Below are 17,992 nucleotides of genomic sequence, written 5' to 3'. Positions count from 1 at the left end.
TTCCACACTGGATGGACCTTGCAGAGACCTTGCCACACCCTCTTGTTAAGTAGCAATCATCACCACACTGTGACAAAGCCACCACCCCACGAGCTTTGGGTCAAGGTCTCTATTATCTGTTTCCCCAGCCACCATGTAAATTCTATGAATGTGAATGAGACCTGGCTCTGTCTTATTCATCATATACCACAATCCTGACTGCAGTGCCTCGTATACAGCAAGGGCTCAATACATACTTGTCAAATAAATAAATCTAAACGTGGACTTGTTAACCACTAGATAAACCCTGTCCATTCATCCTTACAGTAAAAAAACAAGGCCTCATCCTATCCCCAAGTGTTTTCAGAGAATGTGTAAGAAGAGAAAGACCATACATATATGTGTTCTTGACGCCAATAAACTCACAAACATGTATAACCCCGGTCTGAATTCCTGCCAAAAACAGAAATTCTTTCATGTATCTGGGATCTTACAGGACATCAGAAAGTACATCAAATGCTTCCAAAGCACTTATACATACAAAACTAATCCCTCTTTCCCCACATACACTAAAACAAGTATAGATGATAATGATATAACCCCAAAGAACCTTGTCATCAAGATAAACTACTAGATGACATGTTTTCCTGTTTTGAAAGTCATTTTCAGCCCCTCACCACACACCTGGCATTTTTAAGTTACTAAAGACAATTCCTCATTCAGAAGGCTGACACTCTTGGGCTAGTAGAAAAGACAATGAAAATCAACAAGAGGACCAAGGTCGATGACCTCCAGGCTCAAAAGCACTTCTGAAACCCATAAGACAAGAGGACGGGGAGACAGCACGAAAAAGACAATACATAAACCATTTATGGGCATATGTAATGGGAATTACATTTCTGCATTGCTACAGAATGTACCAAAAATAAATTGTATCTAAGTGATATATATGTAATAAAGTCTGTGGGGTGAAATCATACATCCCTCCATTCAGAACAATCCATTGCATAGAGACATTAGTTGACTTTAAAGATATATACAAGAATCAGAAACTTATTTTGTTATAGTGATTTAGCAAATTAACTACAAAGTATACGTTCACATGAGCATATATCATAACTTCCGGTGCTGCCAGCGCTGAAAGTCTCTTTATCAACAGGGGCAGTTCTCTGGGAAGTGTCTCCGATCTCACCAGCAAATATGCTGCCATTTGCAGAGCTGCTAAAGTTCTCAGAGATGGCAAGTTTGCCGCTGTCAATAATGTGAGTCTATAGCCAACAGTCTCTTGAGGCCCTAAAGCCATGCTTTCCGTAGCAACAATGTCCCTGAATAAGACTAGCTATGGCCTACTTACTATATATGTCTCATACACAGTTCTAACTGCTTGACGCATCTGCAGTCAAGGAATGTTCCCCTCCTTAGCCCTGTAAGTGATGCGATCAGTTTCCCTCAGTGAGGAAAGTGAGACACAGAGAATTGTTGCTTTTCACCCAATATGACACAGACTCAGTGGCAGAGCCGTGATTCGAACCCAGGAAATCTGACTAATGCTACAGATGTGTAAACACACCACCGTCCTTTCTCCCTCTAGCTAAAAACATACAGAACATCTTAGGACACATTCACATCTTAGAACATAGCCAATTTCAGTATCAATGTTTTAGATGGCTCTTGCAAAAAAAAAAAAATGCTAAGAGGTATATGTGTTGTGGTGGAGGAAGCAAGAGAAAGGCCTGTTCCGTGGGGAAAGGCCAACTTCTTAAAATGAGATCCCTTAAAGGAGTCAAAAATCCAGTTCATTGCTGGGCACAACTCCATAATGACAACCATCACTGGTTTTTTATCATGGTCTTGAGTAAATGGACAAAACCAGTCTTATAGGTAGATTAAAAGATAAATATTTGCCACACAAAAAGCTAGCCCTAGCCCCCAACTGCCTGACCTTTACACCTCATGTTGATCGTGCTGCTGAAAATCCCCACTCCTTAAAGGGCAACCACTCCCACAGTGATCCTTTCAGCGTCACGGCATGTCAGTAAAGGTGAGAGTGATTCAGCACTGTTGGTCTGTCCTTCTGCTCTACACCTAGTTGGGGATCTGACCACAATTACTCTGATCTATCATGTCCAGGAACCACGACCTCAACCAACACGCCAAGACTTTCATATGCTCCAAACTAGGAGTGGAGACCCAGGAAGGTCAGACACTTTGCTCTGAAAACTTCCATAACCATCCACAGGTCAGGGGAGCCATTGACTAAAAGGTCCCAGAAGCAAAAGGGTGCCTGGGAATAAAGCTGGAGCAGACGCAACCCTGATGAACCAAACACAGCTTGGGCTGGCAGAACACAGAAGCACATGCAGAGAGGTTAGAAACAACAAACCACTAAAAACCCTTGGCTTAAATTCAGTTTCAATACCTCTAGCTCCACTCCCACTTTTCCCAAGGGAAAAAAAAAAAAACAGATTCTAGGCAGGCAAGTTAAGAAGTCACCTAGGATGCCCATCTACACCAGTGGAGGAGGCCCGGACACTTGGCTGAAAACAATACCTACATATCTCAGTGAACACCGAGACGTTGAGCGTTTACCCTTGCTGACGACTGTTCATGATCTGTGTGCTACCAGAGGAGAAGGGCACAAAAGTTATGGGAGTAACCAACCACCATCCCTAACCCAGAAGCTGTCTCCAATTGACAACCAAGTGGAAGAAAAATCAGCGTTCTACAATGGGGTCTCCCGGAGATGAAAACTACACCTAAGGGCAGGCTGGTATGCCCAGCAGTAGATGACCAACACAAAACCAATTCAATGGTATTTTTGGAGATGTTTTGGTCTCATAATGCTTTGTTTGGCCATTTTTTACCTTATATATCTTTGGCTTATATATTATAGATTCCAATTTTATGTTTTATGGGTTTTATATTTGTATATGTTTGCGTTTATGTGTATATGCGCTTATGTAAGTATTTCTCATGCTTTTCTTTGTTGTTTTTTTTTTTTCAATTTACTTGTTTTGTTTTACTCTGGTTTGGTTGGGTTTTTTTGTTTTTGTTTTTGTTTTTTTGCCTATTCATTTCCTAAAGAGGGAAAGAAGGCATGCAATCAGACAGGTAGGAAGGTGCAGAGGATTCAGGAGGAGATGAGGGAGGGGAGACAGTGACCAGAATACATTACAAAAGGACACAACCATTCTACCCGCACCCAAAAGAAAAGAAAAAAAAACAGTATGGAACAGAGGAAGCTGTCCCTGTGTGAGCAATCTGCAATGCTGAAAGGACCCTGATGGATGATACTCTACAGGGAAGCGAACCTTATGCAGTAGAAAGTGGACTGTCACCCGAGGGACTTGGGATAAGCTCAGTGACAGACACAGACCAGATCAGCAACAAATAATCACCTCTCTTCACAGTGGGCGCCAAAGCAGGACAGGAGAGTTGGTTCAGTGGCAAAGCAAATTGATGGGAGAAACTACCATTTTCTTCCGAACATCCCACAAAGTTTAAAGACTTTTGTTCTTCTGGCACATGATTGTTTCTGCCTTCTCACTCCCCTTCCTTACTCAGTTAAGAACCAGGTTAAAATCTTATCTCTATCAAAATAAGTTCAACAGTACTGGTTTGATTTGGGGCGCGGGTGGTGGTGATAGTGTGTTTGCTTACAAAACCACTTTTACTGTGTAACATAAGATGTAGTCTTTCAACCACACAAAATGAACTATTTTAATACTCTTTTTTGGTAAACTGTGACATTAACTACACTCACACTGCTATGCAGCCATCATCACTATAGTTCATTTTTGTCTCAAGCTCTGTGAACTCTAAATCCAAAACAACAAGAGTAACCAGATTAAGAATAAAGGTAGACACATAAAAGTCTTTATCTCCAAGTTAAGGCACACACTCGCCGGGAGTTTCTGATAATTCAGACAGAACAGAAGTAGAGACTACTCTGTCCCTTAGGGCTGGCAGACGCTGGTAAGCCTGCCAACTTCCAGGGGACATGGAACAAATGGTCCCTTCCCCTTCGGGCACTAAGAAGGCTCATGATCTGCTTGGCAACCAGGGCATGGTTTAAAGATCTTTTCCCAAGATTTTGTTCATGATTCTTCTCTTGCTCCTACTGAAAGGCGATTTATAGGATCTTTTAAAAGAAACACTCTAGGAAACTTTGGGGAGTGTGGGCTGAAGTCATCTATGGGTCATTCCAAGGGCATGACCTTGAAGACTACAGCAGAGAACTAGAAGTTGCAGATCTGGGTTAGGCAGAAGGCCCTTCAGATCCTTCAGAACAGCATCCTTCCTGTGTGTGCATGCACACACTAGCCACATCTCCAGGAAGACCAAAATCCACTTGCAAAACCAATAGGAGAAAGAAAGCATCCCAACTACTCAGTTTAAGGCTTCTTCCCTTTTACTCTTCAGTAGCTAAGAACATACGTCCACCAGCACCCATAAAGAACTTTTCTTTTTAGATATCTGAAGGCAATTAATTGACTCTTATCCTCCTCATGGGTAAAATAAACATAAGAGAGGCTTGCTACAAATTCTATAGAAATCGGACACTCTGGCATATCTCTCCAAGGTTAAACGGGTTTCCTCCTGTCATGGAAATGGTCTGCTTAAGCCTGTAAGAATTTTGTAGAAACTTGAGGTATCTAAGTGTGGTATCAGAGACAGCGAAGACACACATTCTTAACCTTGGCGGATGCTCACCAAGTCACTCTGAAGTATAAGCTTCAGGCCCTTCCTAAATGTAGCAGGAGGTCTAAGGATGGAGGCTGACTGACAGTGTCTAAAATTCTTATTTCCCTCAGGCATGAGATACCAGGTCTTTGTTATGCCACAGCGTCTTATCTTCCGGCAGTGTACATATCTTCATCATTACAAAATTGCCTCAACATGCTGGGAATAAAAGCTCTGTGGAAGAATAAAAACAGTATACTTAAGACCACCTAAGTTTTTAACTACCCTACATTACTTAACATGGAGGTGATGAACCTCACACGGTGCCTTCGGCCTGCCTGTGGCGCAGCGTGTACCAGAGTCTCTTGTATGCCTGTGGGAGGTGGACAAGGGTTTCTGCCATCTCAGCTGAATGCTGGGAAGCAACCCACTAACACTGGTTGTGAACAAGCAGCAACTGGCAAGTCAAAGGAACTGATGTTAGCATAGCCTTAAAAGGAAGGATTAACCAAGGCTCTCGGGAAATTGAATCATAAGCTTTAATAAATTTCACTACTTCAGACCGTTAATTCTGTTCTGGGGGCTTATCCTACAGAAATAATCAAGCCTGCAGAAGGGCTTTTATGCACGAAGGTATTCATCAAGATGAAAAGTGCATATTCAACGACCAGAAAGTGATTTTAAAAGTCAAGTGTATAAAAGGATATTATACAGTAATTTAAAGCCATATTTATAAAAAAAATGTTCATACTGTAATACAAAAAGCGAATGATCCACTTCTACAATTGAACATGCATTATGAACACAGGTCTGGATGAGGAATTTCGCACAGGGGAAAGATTGAAAGGATTTAAGTCAGATGCTAACAGAGAAAGTTTGTACAGGACGGCCATGAATTTGTAACTCATTTACTTCTTTTGACTTGTCTACGCTTTCCAAATCTTCTTACAATGAGCAGATATTACTTACAAAGCAAAGGTTTTGGATTTTTTTTTCTACAAATTATCACCTAAGCAACTAAGATCATTTTTCAATATGTTCTGAGAACATCAAAAACAATCTATCAATTCCTGTATACATAGATTAGCCCAAGAAAACCCCGCTGGAAAGATGATCTTCACCTAGGGGTAGAGTTACACTCACTCTGAGCAAAGGATGGAAGAGCAGACTTCTAACCACATGGTGAGGGAAGGGGAAAGGGCTCCCAAGTTTTCACTACCTTCAATGTCACAGACTTCAAGCGATGGCCTTCCCATGCAAACATAGCCTCAGAGGCCACCTGCTCTTCCCACAGCCAGACTGCAGTCTCCTGAGCCTCGGCCTCCAAACAAAATCGCTTCCTACGTGATTATGGGACAGATTCTTTTAAGCTGAGGTATAGTCAATGGCATAGTGATTTTTTTTCCTTGTCCCCAAGCAAGAGTTAAAGCTAAGGACAAATGCTTGAGTAGAGCACCACTGAGAACTCACAAAGCAACATTCTCTCCTCTTAGCCCGGACAATTAGCAAACTCGCTCCCATCTTTACTTCAAGAGCACGTGGGATGAAAATGAAAAGAACAAAAAGCAACTAAGAAGTCAGCAATATCTGTCTTTCACCATCGAGGTCAACAGCTCCATCCAGTTGCTTATCTTTTCCATCCCACATCATAGAAACTGTGACAAGTGACACGAAGAGGAGCGGGGACAGGAGCTAAGCTAATGAGTCAAGGCTATGGGAACCCCAGGCAGGCTAGCCCAGTTTCTTAGCTAATTTTCCTAGTACTCAATAAAACACCCTGACAAAGGCAACTTAAGGGAGAATGGGTTAGTTGTGGCTCAGACATTTGAATTACAACCCACTGTGACAGGGGGGTCACAACAGCAGAAGCGTGGGACAGCCGGTCACACAACAGCCACAGTCAAGCAGCAGAGAGTGATGAAGGCTTGCACTCAGCTCCCCTATATACACTGCTGGATCTTAGCCCAGGGAAAGGTGCCGCCCACTGCCCACCTTATGAGTCACCTCAATCAGCATAGCCTCCCACAGGCATCTCCAGAAGCCATCTCCCAGGTGACTCTAGACCTCGTCAGTTGACAATTGGGATTAACCACCAGCGCCAAGTATTTACCCGTCCTTGGTTTGTCTCACTAGTCACTTCCTAGAAACGTGGGGAGGCTACAAGCCATCGTCCTGAATGCATACAATAGTACCGGGCACCCAATAGCATCTCATAATGAGATGGTTAGTTAAGGAAGGCGCAAACAGCACACCTTCATTTGAAACAGTCTCCCAGCCCATCTTTGGTCTCTCCTGAAACACCATTCTATGATCCTGGCATTCTGCACTTCAAGGCTTTTATGGACACAAAAATCAGTGGTGTTGTTAGAATAAAGGTAGGTCCTGATTTGGCAGATTTAGCTGATGCGGAGTCTGACCAAATTCTGATCTCTGAGGGCAAAATCCAGGTCGCTGTATGGTTCCCTGACTGAATCCAATATATAGCTAGACGTGAACAGGACACTGAAAGCTGCAAAATGATTTAGTAAGTAAAGGCGTTTGCCACCAAGTCTGATGACCTGAGTCCACCCCCAGGTCACATATGAGAGAGAGTAAGAACTGACTCCCCTCTGGTCCCTACATGTGCACCATGGCATTGTGTGTGCATGTATGTGTGTGTGTGTGTGTGCGCACACACACACACACACACACACGCTTAACTAAGCAAGCACTAACTGTGTTCGAGTAAGGTAGAGCAATAGAGGAGGACACTGGAAGGAAAACTAAAAAGAAGGCCACTGGCACTTCCAACTCTGGGCTCTACCGACCGTTCTCCATGGCCCAGCAACACCGGCATGACAGTACTGGCCTCAGAGGTGCTGTAAGATTAGTAGAGGAGAGAAAAAGAAGAGAGAAAGGAAGCAGGTGAGACACTCAGGGCCCAGCTTGCTGAGCTCTCAGACATATTAGCCACAGTCATCCCCTTTGCCACCAACACTGCCCTTGCTCGCATGACTGTTACTGAAGCAGGCTGACACAAGGAACAGATAAAAGGACGACAAAGAATTAGAGCTCTGGAGAAAAGTATGAGATAAGAAAATGTGAGCCGGGGAGGAGGTGCCTGAGAGTAGCACCTCCCACCCCCAGCAAGCACAGGGTGGGCGGAGGGAGCTGCGAGGAGCAGATACAGTTGGTAATTACAGGAACAGCTATCCTTTCCTTGGGCTTTAATGTCTGAAAAGCCCTAGCTATGGTACCTAGCAGGGATGCTCCAAGCAGAATGTGGAGCTGCCTGTTACTTCATAGAAAGCCACACGTTGGCCTGTCTTTTTCTTTTTTCCCCTTGGGGTGAAGGGGCAGGAGGATTGGGTACCATCAAGTAGAAACCACAATGAACCGGATGGCAAGGCAAGTATGGATGCAGCCTCCGGAATCAGGGAGAAAATAACATGTACAGGAACTAGTCAGATCCTTGGGAGCAGCGATGTCAGGGTTAACATCACTGGGATGTTCCTGTCTGGGACTAGGCTGGTGTGATGAGCCCAGGGTTCCTCCTCCTCAAGTTTATCTTGTCCCACATCCTTTGCCTTTTCTATTCTGGTCCTCTCTTCTCAGACTGCTTTTAAGAGCCATTTGACATGCATCTCTACCCGGCTCTCATCCTTAGTTGCCTTCTGGATATCAAGGAAGCTAAGTGACATCTGACCACTTCACAGAGATGCTTCAAAGTCACTACCCTCCACACGGAAGGGAGTATGACTTCCATGAGTAAGCAGGTTTTTTTAACCTAAACAACCAGAGGGGCATGGGTTAAGCAATTATTAGAAGGTGGAGATTACAGCCCAAGACATCTAAAGACGATTCTAGAGAGCTTGGCTTTGTCCTGTCTTCTGAGTCTATGTTTAAATATCTTTAAGCCATGATCATTTGAGGATAACCTTCCCCATCACAGCTCTAGACAGAAATGTATGAGATCGGGCCCCCCAGGTGACAGCCATGGTGCTGAGACCTTCAGAGTTGACCCATGCTCCCTCAGTGAGGATGAGGAGCGGTCAGGGCTGGACCTGGTCACCTAACTCCACAACAGAACTCTGACTCCACATCTCATGCCAACGTCCTTAGTCTTCCCAAGAGCAGTACGGCGGGGGCCTAGGGCACCTTCATTAACAGAGACATGAGAAGGAACTGAGCGAGGAAAGAGTCTACCGAATGCCCCTGTGGCTCTCAATTCCTACCATCGACTCCATTGTCCAGAGACTCCAACATCCTGACCCACTCTCGCTACAAAACTGGAAAAGCCAACAGTTCAAGATTCATAAGACATCAACACAGTTCACTTTTCCTACTTCTATTATCTTCTCTTTTAAGTAAAACAAGCAAAACCCAAAAATGGCTCTTTTTACATAAATATTTTTCCTGGATTCCATAAGGTTCTTTTTACATAAAATCATTTTCCCTAGGTTCCATACTGTTCCCAACAAACAAGAAGCCATAGGTCCAGAAGACAAAGTTGTTTCCCAAATTAAATTAAAGAGCCAGAACTCAAAATCAAAAGTATCTCCACAGCCATGGTTCTAGCATTAGCCAAAGTGACTCCTCATAAAATGTGCAAACTGCTGGCCAGTAGAGGAAAAAAAAAATCAACAATAAATCCTGATTTAATCCTAGCTTCTCTGAAGGTTCATTTACAAGAGAGTGATCCTAACTGCAAAGTTAACTCAGCCACGGCAGCCCACCACCACATTAGCTAGCTCTTTGTCTGATAAACCAAAAGATGGAAAGTAAAAATGGGAAGGGAAAGGTTACTGGTCAGAAATGCATTTCCCCTTGGAGAGTTTTCCTAGCCCTTTAAAAAAAAAATCACTAATGCATTGTTCTGCAAATGATACAGCCCTATTTAGAGAAAGGCAGCAAAGTATACTATTATTTTGTCGAAATCGGTTACCATGGCAGCCTGAACCCTTGACTCTGCATGGCCTTCGGCTTATATGTTTAAATATACTTCTATGTTATATACAGTTGTTTGGTATTTTGTTACACAGTACCTGATAGTGAAATCAAAGCCTCCCAATTATGTGGAGGGTGTTCTCACCTGTGAACGCATTTGTGGCCTGAAAACCAGCTTCCGGCATACTGCTCCCCAGACAAGCCTGTGTTTCAATTCTTAACTAGTCCTGTTGTGAAGAAACCGCCCGGGCAAGGCCTCAGGTCACTTCCATCTTAGCCTGTCCAAGTCCATCACTCTGCTGGTCCAACTTGGGGGAGCATCTGATGCCCGCCGGCTGTGCTCCCACACCCTGTGAGCAGGCACTACCTGGATGGCGCACAGTCCAACAGCATGTGGGGCACACAGTCACATCAGCCGTCCAGCCAGAGAGCTGAAGCCATGGTGAGGTCAGGAATGAAGAAGCTGTCCTGCTGAAATCCTGCTGTCCCACCTCAAAACAAAGGGCTCCTCGGCCTCCTGGCAGCCAGCATCTCCCAAGAAGTAGGCAGTCGCAGCCTCACCAGGGTCTCTCAGGATGTTCGGAGCAGGTACTCTCTGCGCTCTGCTTCTTCTGTTCTGGCTGAAATTAAAAAGAAAGAAGTCACTTTCTTCAGGACCGTGGGAACCAGTGAGAGCAACAGACCTGCTGGGCATGGTGGTGTGTACCTGTCATCCCAGTCCTGGGAGGCTGAGGCACTCACTGAGAGAGGAGAAGCGGACTTTACATCGAGAGGCCTTGCCTCACAAGACAACACACCAGCAGATTAATAGGCTGACAGAATTAAAAATTAAAACACAGCTCAGCTATGACCATGACCCTTCTGTGAACACTGGGGTAACTGGTGAGGGGGACACCCCCATTTATAACTCTCAAACACATTATCCATTTTAAGCCACTCTAATAGCAGATATAAGCCCACAATCTCCAAACATCTTTCTTCAGCTACTTAGACTTCACACACACACACTTAAGGAACTGATTTCCTGGGGTCTTAGAAGTGGTCTTTAGTTCCTGTCAACTGCCATCGGTGCTCCAAGAATGAGGAATTAAGATCTGAAGGAAGCTTACACTATAGTGAAGTGAAGCTTACCCAAGGGATGAAAGGTGATTTCATCCTTATCAGAACACATGACACAGCCCACCAACAGAATGGAGACAATTCCAAACAACCAGCTACAGAGAAGCAGAAAAGACATTTAATAAACTCTGTGAGTTCGAGACCAGCCTGGTCTACAAAGCTAGTGCCAGGACAGGCTCCAAAGCCACAGAGAAACCCTGTCTCGAAAAACAAAAAAAAAATAAAAAAAATAAACTTCACTATCCCCCAACCCCGGGAGAAAAGCCCTCAGCATTAGGTATAGAAAGAACACACTTCAGCACAAAAAAGTGACATAGAGCTGCAGCCAATACCATTCCAATGAGAAAGGCTGAAAAGTTTTCATCTAAGACCAGGAACAAGGCAAGCACATCTATCAACACCACACCCACTCACCACAGCATCCGACGCCCTAGCTGGAGAAAAAAGGCAAGAGAAAAAAAAATGAAAAGCATCCAATTTAGAAATGAAGCCAAACTGTCCTTGCTGGCAGACACCTGGGATTCTATATGAAAAAGAACATAGTCTACTGAAGATTGCTAGAACTAATACATTTAGTAAAGTTGAGAGCTAAAATATCAACATTTTATAAAAATAAGAACCATTTTTATATATCAGTGCAAACTTACTAAGAAAGAAATAAAAATATTCCAATTCACAATGCCTACAGGAAGCCGGTGGTGGTGGCGCACGCCTTTAATCCCAGCACTCGGGAGGCAGAGGCAGATGGACCTCTGTGAGTTTGAGGCCAGCCTGGTCTACAAAGCTAGTTCTAGGACAGCCAGGGCTGTTACAAGGAGAAACCCTGTCTCAAAAAACAAAACCAAAGAAGGAGGAGAACATAGACAGAAGATAGACAGACAAGCAGAAAGAACGAGGGTGGGAGGAGGCAGGAAAGGAGAAAGGAAGGGAAAAAAACAATGTCTACAAGAATGAGGAGGAAGAATAGAAGGGAAAGAAAGAAAGAGGGAAGGAAGGAGGGCGGGAAGGAAGGAAGGATAGAAAGAAGACAGAATCTAATGTTGGGAACAGAAGGCAGCGAGGGCCAGTTTATGCTTACACAAGATAGGACTGATGTGGACATCTGGTGAGCTGGGGGTCAGCACAAAATGACTGACACCAGATGTCTGGAGAACCCCAAAAGTAAACAGTGGTCTCCTCCACTGTGTAACTATTGCTCACAGAATGCCATTTTTGTGTGAGTTCTGTATAAATGTAGCCTTGCGGCCAGAGGCATAAGCTTTGCCAGCCTGCCTGTGTGTTTGTCTCTATATGTTGTCTACTTCTACTTCTATGTGGCCTGTGTACCAACTTGTATATGCACTTATGTGTGCCCGTGTGTAACTCATGTGTGACACCATGGGCCTGGGTGCCAGCCAGCAGCTACTTGTCTAGAGGCCCCTGGGCTGGTGAATGAAGTGTGTCTTATATGCCTGAAGCTCCTCACAATCGCTCTCAATTCCCAGCCTCCATGCACCCTCCTCCATTCCTGGCATTACACTACATTTGAAACAATGCATTTAACAAATGAAGTAAGAATTTTTACAATGTAAAGTTGCAAAACACTGATGAAGCATATTGAAGTGAACACATATACACACAACTGGAAAGATAGACCGTGTCCATGAATTAGAAGAATTACTATTGCCAAAATGATCATACCCTCCAACATGATTTACAGATTAAATATAATACCCATGAAAACAGCAATGTCATTCCTTCTGAGTTAGGAAACTAGATCCTAAATCCAGGACTGGAGTGGTGGCTCAGCAATTAAGATTACTTGCTGCTCTTTTAAAAGACCCAAGTTCAGTTCCCAGCTCATAACTGCCTATTACCCCAACACCAAGGTATCCAGTTCTCTCTTCTGACTTCCTTGGAGGCTCACAAACCCACGGCATATACACACTCATGCACATTCATGCATACAAAGAGTCTTAAAAATATTTATCTTCGGGGGCTGGAGAGATGGCTCAGAGATTAAGAGCATTGCCTGCTCTTCCAAAGGTTCTGAGTTCAATTCCCAGCAACCACATGGTGGCTCACAACCATCTGTAATGGGGTCTGGTGCCTTCTTCTGGCCTGCAGGCGTACACACAGACAGAATATTGTATACATAATAAATAATAAATAAATATAAAAAAATATTTATCTTCTAAAGGATCTTTTAATTTGTCTGATTACAAAGCCGGTGTGAGCAGATTATGAGACATCTAGATACCTAAACTAAACAAAAGAGCAAAGCACCAGAAGGAAATAGCACACTGACTTACGAGACAGAATATTGTATACATAATAAATAAATAAATAAATAAATATAAAAAAATATTTATCTTCTAAAGGATCTTTTAATTTGTCTGATTACAAAGCCGGTGTGAGCAGATTATGAGACATCTAGATACCTAAACTAAACAAAAGAGCAAAGCACCAGAAGGAAATAGCACACTGACTTACGTGGCAGAAGAAAGAACCCAAAAGTGCACATATTTACAGCCAACTGGTCTTTAACAAAGGCACCAAAAACACACATTAAGGAAAAAACTAGTCTCTTCAATAAAAAGTGCTGAGAAAACTGGAAATTCATATTCAGAAGAATGAAACTGGACCCCCATCTCTCACCACATAGAAAAAGCAATCCCAAATACAGCACGGATAGAACTATGAAAGACTTGGCATTTGTTAATATTGCCTTTTGGTTTGGTTTGGTTTTATATGCCCCTAGAAGCACAGGAAACAAAAGGCAAAATTAATGAATGAACTTATCAAACTAAGACTGTCTTCCGCATTACTGAGATAGTCAGCAGAGCACAAAGACAACCTACACAATGAGAGGAAATCCACGCTCCTCAGACCAAGGAGAAATATCCAGAATATACACCAGGGGAAAAAATTATATATATATATAATAGGCTGAAGCCATGACTAGAAAGACCCTTGGAGAACATCTGAAAACAGCCAGGAGTAGAAGAGCAAATGCCTCTGAGAGACCGGAGCCTGGCTCCCCAGTCTTCCCCATACAGTTGACCTGACCACAGGACACAATTCTCTCCCTGCACGTCTCATGAGGACAAAGGCGGTGGCCTATTTGATTCTCTAAACCTCCTCAGCACACACAGCCCTCCCTTTGCTGATAGGTGCCCAGTGAAGAAATCCTGAAGGAGTATCTGAGCGAAGGAAAGAAATGGTTTAGCACAATGCTTCCGAAATACTGTTCCTCCCACGAGGTAAATGTGGGACAGACAAGAGTTCAGCAAGTATTTGTAAAATAAACCCACCCCAAGCCTTGAACTTACGAGTGCTATGCACCAAGTTGTCTTCAGCTCTGACCCTCTTGACTAGAAGAGGGGTGTCTTTCACCCCCTAGTGGGGCTATTTTGGTCACACCGAGTGCCCTGTCCGGGAAAGACCTTTGGAGGCCGCTGACCAGAAGTTCTTTCAATTGCAGCATCTAGTCTCATTTATCAAGACTTCAGAGGTAGAAAAACCTACCCTACAGAGGCTAACTGGCCCAACTGTCCAGTGTGTAGGAGAGCCACGTCGTACACATGTCGCTGGTACAGTTCTCCTCAGCCTCTGAACCCGGGGGTAGGTCTCTACTCCCAAAGCCTGAGGCTTGGTAATATCGAGGTGGGAGGAGACTTACCGAGTACAAAAGGTCACAGGCTCAGCCTGAGCCACACACACAAGATCACACCCTCTGAAGATAGCCCATTGGCATCACACACACACAAAATTTATGCTTGCTCAGATGTTCTATTTATCCTGGAAAGGTGGGAAGGACTAACCAGGAAATAAATTCACTTAATACTGAACTTGAACGTCTTGAAACACTTTCAAAACAGAGCAACAGTAACTAAGGAAATAGAACATACCCAGTGGAAAAACACCCCCACAGGAAGGAACATTTTTAAAAACATAAACACTCCCAAAACCAAACTGAGTAAGTCGGAGGATAAGTTTGCCTTGCTAGCTGTTCATAAAAACTTATGTGAAATACAGTCCTCCTGGGAATCATTCAAGAATGAAAACTTCATTTTGCTTTCAGCTTTCACACACACACACACACACACACACACACACACACATCCATGATAGAAACAGACTTGAAATTCAGGAAGCAGGAAGGTCGCACAGTAGGCACAGGGGCCAAAGCCCAACTGCGAAGTGCCAAATCCTTTCTTTCGAAATCAAGTAACATGCAAAAAATTATAGCATACAAAGAGTCAACACTGAGCTTGTATTTTTATTTCCTTTCACTGAGAGCCGACTGTTTCACTGGCAGAGTGTCAGTTACCTAGGTGATGGCTAGCCTAAGCAACAGAAAGCTGCAGGCCATCAAGTCCAAGACATGACCCATGTCTGATAACCTTTCATTCCCTCCAGGAAGAAAAAAGCCACACCAAAAACTGAAGAGGTGGTTCTCAACTTGGGTAAACTGAAAATTGAGCACATTTGAGAATCCTATCATGACATTAGCAGAATGTCTCAAATTCTGCTGGTACCTTTAAACCCAATGTGGCTAAGGATTTTTCTTGAGGCAGATGTGAGAAAAAAAAAGCTAAGGGGTCCACATCCAACATGGGCTGCAGTCACTTAGATCCTCTTCCCAAAGGGCATATGGTAGAGACTTGGGCAAGGGCCAATCCAACTAAAAATTAGGGGGAGAAGGAAGGGAAAAGGAGAGCAGAGTGAGGAGGAGAAGGAAGAGGAGGAGGAAGAAAGGGAGGGAAGAGGGGAAAGGAGAAAAGAAATAAAGAGACAAGAAAGGCAAGGGGAGAAGAGAGGAGAGAGGGAGAGAGAGAGAGAGAGGGAGAAAGGGAGGGAGAGAGAGAGAGAGAGAGAGAGAGAGAGAGAGAGAGAGAGAAAATGATATTTGTTTAAGAAAAAACACAAGTATCTAGGGAAAGCTCCACTCCTGAACTCTGTCCCATGTATCAGACTTGGTCAAGTCCCTCCACCTGTCTAGACTCCCATTTCCTTATTTCTAAACGAAGAAGGTGAAATCCAAGAACCTTCCCAATCTGAATATCCCTCTGTGGCTGCGTGCCTGGTCAAGGGAGACAAGACAAACATACACGAGAAGCACGTGGTGCCTAACCACAGAGGCTCTGCATGGGTGTCTGGTCTCTGTGTTCGTCAAAGAAGTATGTGCCTACCATGTGGGGAGGTGAGCTCGTGTGCAAGGAATTCTCCACGGTACTTTCATTTTTGTGACATGTGGGTATAACATACAGGTAGCTTTTGTATTGCAGTCTCAAAGTTATCCTAGCTTGGGGTAGCTCAGCAGGCGCTGATTCTGTCTTCAGAATTCAGCAGCGCCTCCTTTAGGCAAAGAATTCAGGAAGCAAGTGCAATATATATATATAGTGATTCAATCACACAGATAAGCTGCAGAAAAGTGATTATTATGATATTCCTTAAAAATGTTGCTATGGCAAATATAATGGTGGATAAAACATAAATAAGGTGCAATCTGATGCTCAACTCCAACTTGAAAAAAAGGGGGGGTTGCCAAAAAATGAAAAAAAATAAAACTATCCTTTATGAATAGATAAGTCTGATTACTGCCTCACGTGATCCAGCAGCAGAGAAAGCCATATGGATCCATCTACCTATTCCCTCATTCACGGATGAGAAAACTCCAGAGATTCACAGAAAGTCGGGAACAAATCAAAAGTTAGTATGTTGATGTATACGAAGCCAGGACTAAAACCAGGCGTTTGGATACAGGTCCAAACTCCAAAACGTTCTGCACAGGCACACAGACCCAAGGGAGAAGCTGGCCCGGTGAGGAAGGTGCCTGGGGGCTGAAAGTAGGGATTATATACCGGTACAAACCTGCTGTCTGGGAAGTGGAATACTGACATGATCCCTACTCCCTACGGTCAAAACTGGTCGTGTGGGCATGCCCACAATGCTCACATGAAGAAGGAAAAAGGTCTGGGCTTGCCAAAGAGTCGGAAAGTCCTCTAAAGGTCCCTTTAAACATCATCTGACCTGTCCTAAACACCTGAACTGCGGGTGCAAAGGGGGCTGTGTGAGACTCTGTTACTCCCACCCCACTCATGGCTCGTTCCCACCCCCAGCCTAGACGACCATCCTTATCCCCTACAAAACTTTCCTTCAGATAAAATTGACTTAAAATGGGCATGGCAGGCAAACGAAAGGTCAGCAAAGGGTCAGCATTGGGTGCAAAGTGAGGAGAGTAAGACAAAGGGAGACCATGGACCCATTTGCCTTCCCCTGCCTAGCCACCCTAGCCGCAGTTCACAGCCCTGACAGAAAACCATGCCTGCTCCGCGATTACACGCCCTCCTTTCTGGACTACTGGACACCACAAAAGCTCCATGCACACAATATTTCATAGACAATTTGTGTGGCCATTATTTGACCAGAAATCATATTAGGTGCTGAGAAGAAGACAGAAGCAAGCAAACACACAAGACACTTAGGTTTTTCTGCCTTGGCTGTCTACAGAAGGGCTCCTGAAGATTTTGTAACTATCCCTGGCACTGACGATGGAGACCAGAATATAGCGAGTGCCCAATAAATATAAGCTGGACTTCCCTGGAACCTATCTTTAATACCCGAGTTATCTTTTCAATCCACTGCCTCGGCCCTGCATCACTGTAGAAGCACCAAGGTCACCATAGTCAAGAAAGCTAACGGCTGCAAGGATCTAACTCTGGAGCAATCCTGGGTGGGCTCTGAGCCCTTCACCACTTAAAACACAGACGTTTTCCACACACTGGGCCAGAGAACACTTACTTAATGCCAGCCCCAACTTGTAGCCTCCATTACCTCAGCTATAAAATATGAAGGATGATGACATCTGCCCTGTGAATTATTACACATTTAAACAGAAAATAAGTATGAAGCACTAATACCCAGTGAGTTCTGAGGAATCACAGCCCTACGGTTACTACGAACTTCCTCAGCAAATGACTTATAAGTTAGGGTTTGGAGAAAATGAGTTGTTACATCCACCTCCGGTCCATATGTAACCCAACTGGATGCAAAATCATTTTCACGTTATGGTTTGTCAGTTGATTTCTCTTGATTTTTTTTTAAGTTCTCAATAGACAAAAATCACCCTGTGTCAGCTAAAATTAACAACAGGCGAAAAGCAAGGGAGAGGGTAGGAAATTAGAGAGGATGTGTGGGTGAAGGAAGGCTTAGGAGTGAAATGTGGCACAATAGGAGAAAGAATTCTGCCTTTAAAAGGAAGAGGCTTCTTGAACCCCACTCTTTTCATGGTTTCATACCA

General features: G+C 43.9%; 1 protein-coding gene across 5 annotated transcripts in view; it reads right to left on the bottom strand.

The window, feature by feature from the left end:
* Positions 1–17,992, bottom strand: part of Ldlrad4 (low density lipoprotein receptor class A domain containing 4) — a 313,809-nt gene that overhangs the window by 184,002 nt on the left and 111,815 nt on the right. For 4 of the 5 annotated variants that reach the window (XM_026783320.1, XM_026783324.1, XM_026783322.1 and 1 more), the window contains exon 2: positions 9,734–10,208. In XM_026783320.1, the coding sequence (XP_026639121.1) occupies positions 9,734–9,773 (40 nt within the window). In that variant the 5' untranslated portion in view covers positions 9,774–10,208. Of the gene's footprint in view, positions 1–9,733; positions 10,209–14,018; positions 14,098–17,992 lie in introns of those variants that run through there. The other variant, XM_026783323.1, reaches the window with a different exon arrangement.

The sequence above is a fragment of the Microtus ochrogaster genome, chromosome 18 (genome assembly GCF_000317375.1).
Source record: "Microtus ochrogaster isolate Prairie Vole_2 chromosome 18, MicOch1.0, whole genome shotgun sequence".
Lineage (NCBI taxonomy): Eukaryota > Metazoa > Chordata > Mammalia > Rodentia > Cricetidae > Microtus > Microtus ochrogaster.
This window is presented reverse-complemented; position numbering and strand designations above follow the sequence as displayed.